The sequence below is a fragment of the Castanea sativa genome, chromosome 11 (assembly GCF_040712315.1).
Source record: "Castanea sativa cultivar Marrone di Chiusa Pesio chromosome 11, ASM4071231v1".
NCBI classification, from domain to species: Eukaryota; Viridiplantae; Streptophyta; class Magnoliopsida; order Fagales; family Fagaceae; genus Castanea; species Castanea sativa.
The window spans coordinates 47,941,175-47,952,545 of NC_134023.1; the positions used below are offsets into that span (position 1 = coordinate 47,941,175).

At 33.9% G+C, this 11,371-nt stretch overlaps 1 protein-coding gene across 1 annotated transcript; it reads right to left on the reverse strand.

Annotated features, from left to right (window-relative positions):
- Window positions 1-272: 272 nt before the first annotated feature.
- On the reverse strand, window positions 273-5,657 carry LOC142614916 (malate dehydrogenase, cytoplasmic-like). Its single transcript, XM_075787550.1, has 7 exons — window positions 5,225-5,657; window positions 4,397-4,558; window positions 4,130-4,305; window positions 2,220-2,497; window positions 1,204-1,339; window positions 998-1,109; window positions 273-556 (listed from the first exon to the last, which is right to left on the reverse strand). Exons 1-7 carry the CDS (start codon window positions 5,361-5,363, stop codon window positions 456-458), a joined length of 1,104 nt encoding a protein of 367 aa, XP_075643665.1. The 5' UTR covers window positions 5,364-5,657; the 3' UTR covers window positions 273-455.
- Between the last annotated feature and the right edge of the window lie 5,714 nt (window positions 5,658-11,371).

The window sequence follows — 11,371 nt, forward strand, 5'->3', positions numbered from 1 at the left end:
CACACGTTATGATGTGGACACGTGTCCAATGCACTGATGCACAAAACACAAGCCGTGTCTTGTTTGTTAAACTCAAAGCAACATAGTAATTAAATTGTTAGTCACATGACCTATAATAATTTAGCATTTTTTATGACTTCAAAATTTCATATTTTATAAGATTTTTGAGATAATTAATAGAAACTTAAAATGACTAATTAGAAAGTGAATGAAAACATATGATTAGTGACATAGAACTGATTACTGAATTGGGGGAGGGGCTTGGTGAAGTCGTCTACACTTTTGTCAACAAATGAAAAAAAGATAAATCAGAAGGGCACAACTTGTTCTGTTATTGTTCCAAAGCTTACAAGTGATGGATAAAATTTGTACATAAAGTTAGAAAAGAAATTAGAAATCCTTTTTTATTTTCATATATTTATCAAGTCTTCTTCATTCTCCAAGGGAAGATGGGTTCATTGTTCGTTGAGGCATGACTTGGCGAATGATGCTTCCTCGATGAGTTCTTTTGCCGTTGCATCCATCTTTGCCCTTGAGAACTCATCGATCTTGAGCCCTGCCAATGCATAAACAACTTCCAAACACTGAGTGCACTGAAATAGTCTTATGCAAGTAATAATATAAATAAATAAGAAATTGAACCATTTCACAACATTTTGGAATATAAAATTCAGACACAAAAGTATAGTAAGCTCTCATAATTATAATTATTCATTCATGAATCTTCAATTATATAACTCTCAGCGCTCATTTTAATCATCATTGCTCATCAGCAAATGGGAGTTCTGAGCTTTGTGCATTTCATTGTTGTAGTCCACACTACTCCAAATAACCTTTGCTCTAAACCATTATTTAGATCTAAGACATAATTGACAAACAGCATATATTCCTCTTAAGCAGATTATAGTGATTTGTAGCTTCAGAAATATTAGAAATTCAACTCTTAAGGAAGGAAGATGTAACATTTACAACATTTAGAAGCCCCCACAAAACTTACCCTGCACAATTGACCATTTTCCATTCTCACATTTAACAGGAAAAGAGTAAATAAGGCCAGGTTCGATCCCATAAGAACCATCAGAACAAACTCCCATGGAAACCCACGTTCCCTGAATTACAAAGCCAAAGGAAAATTTACAAAAGAATATAAAAGCAAATAAGTTCTACATGATCAAATGCTATTTGAGATGAAAGATAATCAACCTTGGGAGTCCCGAAAACCCAATCATGTACATGATCACAAGCAGCACTTGCAGCAGACAATGCACTTGATGCTTTCCGAGCTTTGATAATGGCTAAACCACGATGCTGTACGGTGTTGATGAACTCGGTTTTTAACCTATGACAAACAATTTTTTTTTTTGAAAAAAGAGGACAGTTGTTGAAGACCCTACAAAGGGTTGCAACCTAAAATTAAAACATACACACTGCTGTACCCCACGCCAACCTAAAACTTTGGAGTTTAATAATTTTTCAATATCAAAGCCAGGTCCTAACAGGACTCAAGAAAAATTCAAGTGCGTGTGTGTATATATACCTACACCCTGAAGATTTGAATCCCTGGGTTAGGTAATTGGGATGTAGATACTACTTGACAGTACACCCCAAGCTATTACCTAAAAGAAGCATGATAATCTAGTGAGAGCATAATTTCACTGGGGCATTTTTGTTTTCATAGATGATAAATCACTAATATCTTGAAAAGGAGGGGGGGGGGGGGGGGGGCAACTACCAGAATCCCGAATGTTAATAACATTATGCATTTGACTCAGCAACAAGTAATGCTATAATAACGGTTAAATAATTATTAAATTTACCATTTCTTAATAGTTTAAGCTTTTAGGAGAAGTAGTGGTTTAAGTGATTGATTGGATTCAGATGAAAAAGGCAGCGCGTTTGCGTCTGGCGTTTTCCTTTTTTTTTTTTTTTATGCACGCCAGTGGGTAGGAGACAAAGTTACTGTTCACACACTATTCATGGGACCCACAGCCACTTTATTCAGAAAAAAATATTAACAATGGGTCTCACGACACTATTCACACATTTAAAAATTATTTTGTTACAGTGTTTTTAGTTTTCAGCAAAATAAGCTGTATCCAAATGGACCCTAATTATCATGGTATCAGAGGAAGTTTGATGCAGTTTATCAACCTATGTCTCCTAATAATTTAAACATGTGAAAGTGGAAATGAATAAACATGTTGGATATTTTGAGATACCAATGATCATCTGCAACATGTTCTCGGACTAGTCTCTCTCCATTTTTAGTGGTGAAAGTCGCATGATTGACGTCTGGATAATGAGTTGAAGAGTGATTGCCCCAGATGATTATGTTCTTGACATCACTAGCATGAACCTTTAGCCTCTTAGCTATTTGGTTCAATGCTCTATTATGATCAAGTCGTGTTAGGCATGTGATGTTTTTCTCTGGGATTGAAGAAGCAAATTCTTTCAAGATGAGTGCATTGGTGTTTGATGGTTTGGCAAAAACTAGCACCTGCATAATAAAAGCAATGAAAAGGCATCAACTTATGAAACAATATCAAGTCCAAAAATTAACTGCATGGAAGTGAAGATTAAGGGAAGAAAGCACTCTAAAAAATTCCAACATTTGAAATAGTTAGAAATCTGGTTTTCACTAAATATGTTCATAAATAAGTTGGAAACTAGACTTGAAAATGCACAATTATTATGACCTAAAGAGGGCATCTCAATAGAAAGGTGATGCAGGACAACCAAATTTTCAATGGGAATGTGTATTTGTGAAGTAAAATAAAAACAAACAGGATAGAACCTGGAGTCAGCAATGGAAAGAGGGATAGAACCCAGGAATCAACACTTACAGCTGCCTGGAATTAGTACCAAGCAAAGTAACAGAGATAAGAACCTAGGTTCACTGCCTAGGATTGCTTGTACTAAACATCAAGCGTTGGAAGAAAAACATCCAATAAAATTCTATTTATTCATAATCATCTTGTCTTCTATAATGATATTAAAGGAAATAACTTCATAACAAATACATTAAATACTGAAAAAAAAAATTAAATGCTGAAAAAATTAACTCATAACAAGTTTTGTTCATAATAAGGAACAAAACGTGTTTGTTTAGGAAAAATAAACTAGGTTCCTTGAATTTACAAGAATGGTTATTGGAATCTACCATAAATTTGGGAGACAAAAGTCTGAATATTTATTAATTGTGTTTAAATAGTGAAGCAGTCCTAGGGCTGCTAGGTGACCCTTAGAAACCTTAAAGCACTCCTAAGACGGCTAGGAAAACACCCTAAAACCCTAATTCGCATTAAGTACAAAATTAGGTGACAAAATAAGAAAACAAATACCCAAAAATTTCAAAACTAAGATAATTGCAAAATCAAACTCTACTATCTCTAGGAGACATCCCAAAATAGATGGGACATTATTTTGACTTTTAAATGAAAAGTTGTAACCAAATAAAATTACTAAAAATGGCAAAAATGAAAATTTCAGGGACTAAATGAAAGAGTTTTCTCGAAAAGTGGCTTTGATTGTGGTCAGAGACTCGGAGGTGACGAGTTTAGCTCCTAGCATTGTTTCCCTTATAATTTTTAGGGAATTCTATCGCCATCACCAATGATTTTAATTTTTTTTTTATACAAGATAGAAATTCTACTAACATAATCTAAGTAAATATGCGTGTAAAACTCTCTCCTGGAAAATTGAACCCGGCCCTTGCCCCCCCCCTCCCGCTCACGCTCACAAAAACTTGTGGAGTGACTATTAAATCAAGGGTGCATAGTGGTCATCACCAATGATTTCTACTAGTACTTTTCTACTTCCTAGATTTTTTTGCGCACTAACTTCTGGTTGTCTCTCTACTTAAGGAAAGCCTATGTTGTATGTTCTACATCATTAATCAGCACCAATAAGTCCAATATGGTGTCCGCACCAAAAGGTCTCCGCTTTTAAAACTTCAAAACATCTTAGAGCATCCAATTTCATGACTTTTAAAGTAGGATAGTAGGATACATATACAAACAATACAAATCTATATAGGTGAACTTATGATATTGTAAACTAGTGTGGGTGTCTCTAAAATCTTATATCAGTTATATCATATCTACACACTCAAGTGCATTTATGAGGTCACCTTGCAATCCGCAGCAGCATGCTTGCCCAAGGCCGAAGCTTGAGTCATGTACATAGACACATTTTTAGACATCATATCCATCCTTTCCATACCTTCCTTCCGTAGGAATCCACCAAGCATAACAGCAATATTGACATTTTTACAAGCTTCAACAATGTCCGTGGTAGCAATCACACCTATCCAAACATATTCATGACAATTTAAGAAACCTCAAGGGAGAGAATAATTCTATCTACCTAGAATTATCTCTCAAGATAAGAGACATACCTTTCAGAAGAGGAAAGGCAGCATCAATCAATTCCATTTTTATCCCATTCAAGGCTTCATTTGCTTGCTTGATATTATCAAACAAGTGCAGAGTCACAGGCTGATCAGGACCCAACATGACTCCCCTTGCAATCATTGGAAGGATGGCATAACCTATTTGCCCTGTTGAACAAAATCAAACTTTTAAGATACTCACTACACAATTGAAAATCAAATACACTTGGTCCTTGATATAGTGACATGTAACAACAGTCATCTTGATATAATAATAAGACACTCTTTTCTTTCAATTCTCATTCTTTCCAACTATTTGGAAAAGATTTTTTTTTTTTTGGAGAATCTGGAAAAGACTTCAATGTATAAGATAATAATGACTATAACAACAGCAAAACAGTTAAAATTTGAAAGATTTCTTTAGATTATCTACAGAAAAGTAATTTAAACTCATTTTCAAATAAAATAGTGGCATTATTTAAGCATTACCTTTTCAAAACAAATAGTAATTATTTAACCATTATTCTAACAAAAGAAATGAATGAAATATGAATATATGAGCTAAATATACCAAAAGAAGGAAAAAAGAAATTAAGTATCCACAAGCATACAAGCAGATTTGGATTAAGCAATCATGCAAAAAAGGAACTTTTGAGGTTTCACATTAGGAGAACATTCATTTTTGTCAATTAGAATAAAATCTAGATAAATATGGTTCAGAAATTCAGAGAAAATAAATAAAGTTCTAGGTTCAACTATCTAAGTTGGAGATATAATAATATTTCTAGCAAGGACCAAGAAAAGCCAATAGAATATCATATTGAGCTAGCATGCCTGCAGCACCAGTGACCAATACTTTGATCGGCTCCTTCTCTGTCTTCCGGAAGCTCCACTTGTATGTAATAAGCATCCAACAGAAAGCAAAAGGAAACAAAACAACAAGACCTTTCAGAAGCAATTCAAGATACTCCATGAAAACAAACAGATCCTAAAACGGTTCTATGTATGGAATAAGCTTTCAAAATAAAGCCATAGAAAATAAAACAACGAGGCCCTTCTTAAGCAAGTCAAGATACTCCATTTTCTCAAAAACAAACAGATCAATAAACAGTTTTTTGGTAGATTTCTTCACAAAACAATCCTAACTTGCAGCGCATATATATATGTGTGTGTGTGTGATACATCAATAAAAAATATACGAATGAAAGCAAAGCATATAAAAAGATACTTTTACAACAAGGCATTAATTTCTGATGCCAAAGCAACGGTGCTATGTATGGAATAAGCTTTCAAAATAAAGCCATAGAACATAAAACAACGAGGCCCTTCTTAAGCAAGTCAAGATACTCCATTTTCTCAAAAACAAACAGATCAATAAACAGTTTTTTGGTAGATTTCTTCACAAAACAATCCTAACTTGCAGCGCATATATATATATATATATGTGTGTGTGTGTGTGTGTGTGTGATACATCAATAAAAAATATACGAATGAAAGCAAAGCATATAAAAAGATACTTTTACAACAAGGCATTAATTTCTAATGCCAAAGCAACTTGCATAAGAGATGCAAAAGTATAATTAGAGATCTCCCCAATGAAAGAAAATAACCTATCCATCTGTTTGTTTTCCAATCAAACTAAGGAGAAAAATAAGAATATAGAATTATGTTATGAAATAATTCCATTGAATGCAACACCCTCTTCGAACCACCTCAACTAAGCTAAATACTTTCTTTATCAAATATTTTCTTTACAATTTATGCAAGTTAATATATCAGAATTAACCATCTTTAATAAATTATTTATGCTAAAAGAATATTTCATTTTAGCTGGATTTAACAAAACAAACTTGAGTGTATTTAGAGTAATGCTATAGTGCTACAAGTTTTACTACATCAGTTTATAGTATGTAAAACACTAAAACTCCTAGTGCTTTTTTCGTTTACCTTATATTTATATCAGTTTTTGTTTGGGGGCTCCAATCATCGATAGGAAGATGACATTTATGCATGACTTACTTAGTCCAACTAATCAAGTAAGTCATGTGCATACAATGTCATTTTTCTATTTATGCTTGGAGCCAAACCTTTTTCGTTTATTTACGAGAATCATTTGTGTTTTTGAGGCATTTAAGGAGAGGTATTGGAAATAAGGAAGTAGGGAACATGAGGAATCATTCGAAGGAGTAAAGGAAAGAAGATAAGGAAATAAAAATTTGATGGAGAAAATAATAGCCGAATTGGGGGAAGGGGAGGAGGTTGAAGCATCAATTAATCACCATCGAGTAGGAAAACTAATAAATGGTTGGTAAGAGGAAAATAAAAGAGAGATGAGAGATTTGGGGGGGGGGGGGGGATAGGAAACAATAAAAGAGAACGAAGAAGGAAAAAGAAAAAGAAATTAATGAAAAAGTATGAAAACTTAAAAGAAATAATGCTATAGTAATGAAGAAGACTGAAAGATAAGGAAAAAAAATTTAATGTCATGAGGCGAATAAATTGCATTGATGGTGAGGTGTTAAAGAGGGAAGTCTAAAATCGTGGAGGCATTAAATATATAAGAATACTTTAAAAAACTCACATCCATGGATCCACCACACCTATATATAGCGAAGGGAATCAATTTACGAACCCTTTGGCCAAGGAAGGATATTCTCCAAGTGATAGTTTTGTTTTGTATTAGCATCCTCCTCCTGGTATTTTGTACCAGTTATCAGTTGATGCTTGGGGTGTTTCTTATTTTAGACTTTGCAATCGTCATTTCTATTTAATTTAAGCTCAATTTCACCAAAATAATTTTTTTGAAGAACATTGAAAAGAGTGTAATTTTTTATTATTAAAGAGGTAAATGAAGCGGTTTGATGGAGAGTGGAATAACTTAATGGGGGGAGTAGAATTGATTGGGGTGTTACCTCATTAAGGAGGGAAACCAAAAAATTGTGGACAAATCAATTATTAAGAATATATATTTTTTATATCTGGGATAGAAATTCTACTTTAGCCCACGGTTGATTTTTTATTGATCAGAGTAATAGAAGTTATCAAGTTTATACTTGTATCGACCCCATGCCAGTGAGCCTCCAAGCATTCTCAGAGCCTTTATCTAGAATAACATCTATTTGATTCAAATGAGTAGGAATCAACAGAGATAGAGAAGGCAGATTTCATTTCAAGAGAACCGTACCTCCCCCTTGAGTCTCACCCTTAACTACAAACTTTCCATCAAAACACAACCTGCACCTTATTCTTTTCAACCATGCTTCATTTGGCCAAGTCTCAGATAAGAACACGATCATGGGATTTTTTTCTAGTAAAAAAGTAATGAGCTCTTGAACTATCTGCATGGGTTCCCAAGCTCATAATAATCCCAAGCTAGACAACTCATTGTTCTCGACGGAGCTAGTAACCGGCCTCCACCGATGTAGCTTCTATATTCTTGCAAACATATTGCATTGTCCTTCTCCTGCTATCCCCTTCCTCTACCAAATTGTAGATTGTTGATTCTTTTTTTTCAAAGAACCTTTACTCTTAACCCATAATTCACTTTTTTTTTTCTTTTCATGGGTGGGTTACCACGCCAATAGCATATGAATAATGCTAGTACCACAATTTTGTCATAACTTGTCCACGTGGCGAGTTGTGAGTGATGAAATAAAAATGGTGGGTTGGTTATTACCACACCAATAGCATATAAATAATGCTAGTACCACAACTTCAAGCACCACAACTCGCCATGTGAACAAGTTGTGACAAAAATTGTGGATTTCGAACATGGAACCCTCTATGAGTTCTCCACAGTGGCTTAAAAGTTCTAGTCCCTGCCTCTATATATAAGGACATGCCGAGTGAAGATGCATTTGCCTCTAATGTTTATTACTCACATCCACCTTAACACCCACTTTTTCAGATAAGGAGAACTTCACCTGAAGATTTGAGATGAACTACATTCACCCTCTTCTCCTTCACTCAAAGAACTAGCACAATTTCCTCTTCTTGTACTAAGGGTTCGTTTGGTTGGAGGTGGAAGAAGGAGAATAGAAAAAAAAAAGGAGAGAAAAATGGGAAGAAAATGTTTTTAGTGGGTGTTTGGTTGGAAGGAGAAGAGTAAAAAAAATTGGTGAGGCCCGAATGTTTTCTTCCCGAGCCCACCAAAATGTTTGGACTAAAGCTCCCATGTACTACAATGTGCTAGGTTTTCTACTTTTCATGGTTTCTATTTTTTTTTCTTTCCTTTCGTTTGCTTCTTTTCTATTTTATCACTTTTAGTTACATGTCGACTGTTTCCTTTTTTTTATTTTTTATTTTTATTTCCTTCTTTAGTTTTTTGTCCTTTTTTTTCTTCTTTAGTTTTTTTTGTCATTTTTTATGCTTTTTCACTTAGTTGGTGTTTTTTTTTGTTCATTGTGTGTGTGTGTGTGTGTATATTTTTTTCTAATTTGTTACTTTTTTTATCTATTAGGGGTATGAAAGTAAATTTATACAAACTAAGTTTTCTATCCCTCTACTTTTCTACTCTCAAACCAAACACTATGAAGGAAAACTAAAAATTTTTCTATCTTCTTCCTATTTTCTATCCTCCTACTTTTCTACCATTCCAACCAAACAGACCCAAAGACACAAAAGGGAGACAATTGTACTCACCAAAAAAGAGAAGAGAAACATCAAACACGTATTAGAATGTATAATTTCACATACAAGCATAATCATAACCAATGCCTACTATTAACTATTAGGGTAAACACCACCGCACACCATTGGTGCGATGGTCACTCCACAGATATAAATACTTGTGGAGTGTGGGGGGTAAGGGCCGGGGTTCAAGTCTCCAAGAGGGAGATTCACACACGTATACACTTAGATTAGACTAGAGTAGAAATTCTATCTTGTATAAAAAAAAAAAAAAACTATTAGGGTAAACTACGTGTTTGCTCTATATACCTTACACTATATTTCAATTTGGTCCATATCATTTCAATTGTGTCACTTTGGTCCTTAACCTTTCAATGTCACGTTAATTTAGTCTTTACCGCTATCTCTTGGACGGAAATTGTTGACGTGGCTAACGACCAAAACAAAAAAATTAGTTTAATTGAAAGACATAATTAAACCAATTGTAAACTTTTTCTAGAGAGAGTTTTAACCTATGGCGTCCGCTATTGATGATAGCTTTTTATATAGCTCTTTATCATCAAACCAAGATGTACATCAATCCGTTTTTGGTGTAGGCAGGGATTGAATTCTAGATCTCTTATTTAACCATCAGAGACTTTATCAGTTGAACTAATTGGAACCCACAAACCAATTGTAAAATAAAACGCCTTACTTGAATAGTACTTAGTACTTATAATTTCGATTTTTTTTAACAGTTTCTTATCATCGAACATGGTTTAATTAAATTATATATATATATAAAAGATCAAACATAATTTAATCAAAATTGGTTGGCTGCTCTAGCCGAGCATAACGGTAAGTGAATTCAAATTCTTAGTCATATGACCTATAGTGGAAATTCCACCTACAATTGCAATCAATTGAAATTCAACATATGTAATGCCAAAGTGTCATGGTGACATATGTTAATCTTCTTTTGACCCAAAGACCCACACTTGGCCGACCATGCAACAAACAAGCTCCACCTCATTCTTCTTTCTACTCTCTCTCAAAGCAACTAGAACAATCAAGAACCTCTCTCCCTCTCATACCCACGGGTCCCCCATCAAAAGAAAGAAAAACTCTCAACCCTCCTCTCCCTCTCACACCTACTAGTCAAGTAGCAACAAGGAAGTTTTTTTCAATTCTTCTCAAGCTCTTGTTCCCAACTTAAAGCTAGAGTGATTCTAGCTCTATCACTCCAAAAACCCGTGCCTAGGGTAAGGGAAAAATCTAATTCTTTTAATTTACTGTCCATTTAAACTTAAGTGATGGTTATATGAATTTGTATGTGGGTGTGTTGGATTCTAGAGACCGTTGATTGCTCGAATATGAATTGAGTTATTGTTTATGCTTGCATGTGCTCCTAGATGATAGACTAAGATAAAATCTATTATGGGTAAGTGTTAAAATGAGTAAAATAGCTAGATAAACTTATGGAATTGCTAATTGAGGTGCTAAATGTGTAGTTGATTCAGTAATTGAAGCTTGTTGAGAGTTAGTTAATAAGCACTTCATGAACTTGTTAAGAGTTGCACTCATTCGTTAACTTGTTTGGTCCTTATGAATCCTGTATTTTTCTAGGACAGCTATGGGTAAAAGGTTTGTTGGATATTATTATATAATATGTCTAGTATGTGTGTATTAAATTTCATATGAAAATACCATCGTTTGATAATTGTTTGTGAGTTTACAAGAAATGTTGCAAGGCTGTCACTGTGACAGATTCTGTGTTCAAACATAATAAATTACACAATAAATTTTATAAAGTGAATTTGGATGCTAGGGATGTTTCCCATGAAAGCTAAGACACTTGTGGTTTTTATTGAATTGATCTCACAACATTTGGATGAGTATAGAAATAATGGTGTAATTTATAAATTGACTGAATTTCTGTTAAAACAGATTTGAGTATGATGGATTGTATGATTTTTATTAAATCATGACTGTAGTCTTTACCTATGAAACTGTTAGGGAAAGTACTAGATATCAAAAGGAGAAATTATGTAAATTGGCATGAAAATTGGATATAATTTGATAGTCCATTTGTATTTTATAAGTGAAGTATATGTTGCTGGAATAAACAGTGAACAGTGACATACCTAACTTTGAGGACTTAATTCTAAAGTTAGGGTGAATGATTTGAGTTGTAAATTAATATGCTCATCATTTGGTATGTCTAGATCATAGATAAATTTGGTATTACTTAGTTCAAGGTTTAGTACACAAAGAAGGGGTTCTAAACCATTCTACTGCTTTTTCATGTTGCTGCTTTGTTCAATGTGTTGTATGTTGCTACATGGGTGTATATGGTTATATGATTATGCTTAA

What these genes read in the sequence shown, in the direction of transcription:
- LOC142614916 (XM_075787550.1), bottom strand. Translation starts at nt 5,363, where the DNA reads ATGGAGTATCTTGAATTGCTTCTGAAAGGTCTTGTTGTTTTGTTTCCT. An exon ending in TGCCTTTCCTCTTCTGAAAG is followed by an intron (nt 4,306 to 4,396) that starts GTATGTCTCTTA and finishes ATGTTTGGATAG; the next exon opens with GTGTGATTGCTACCACGGAC. An exon ending in CATGTTGCAGATGATCATTG is followed by an intron (nt 1,340 to 2,219) that starts GTATCTCAAAAT and finishes TGTTTGTCATAG; the next exon opens with GTTAAAAACCGAGTTCATCA.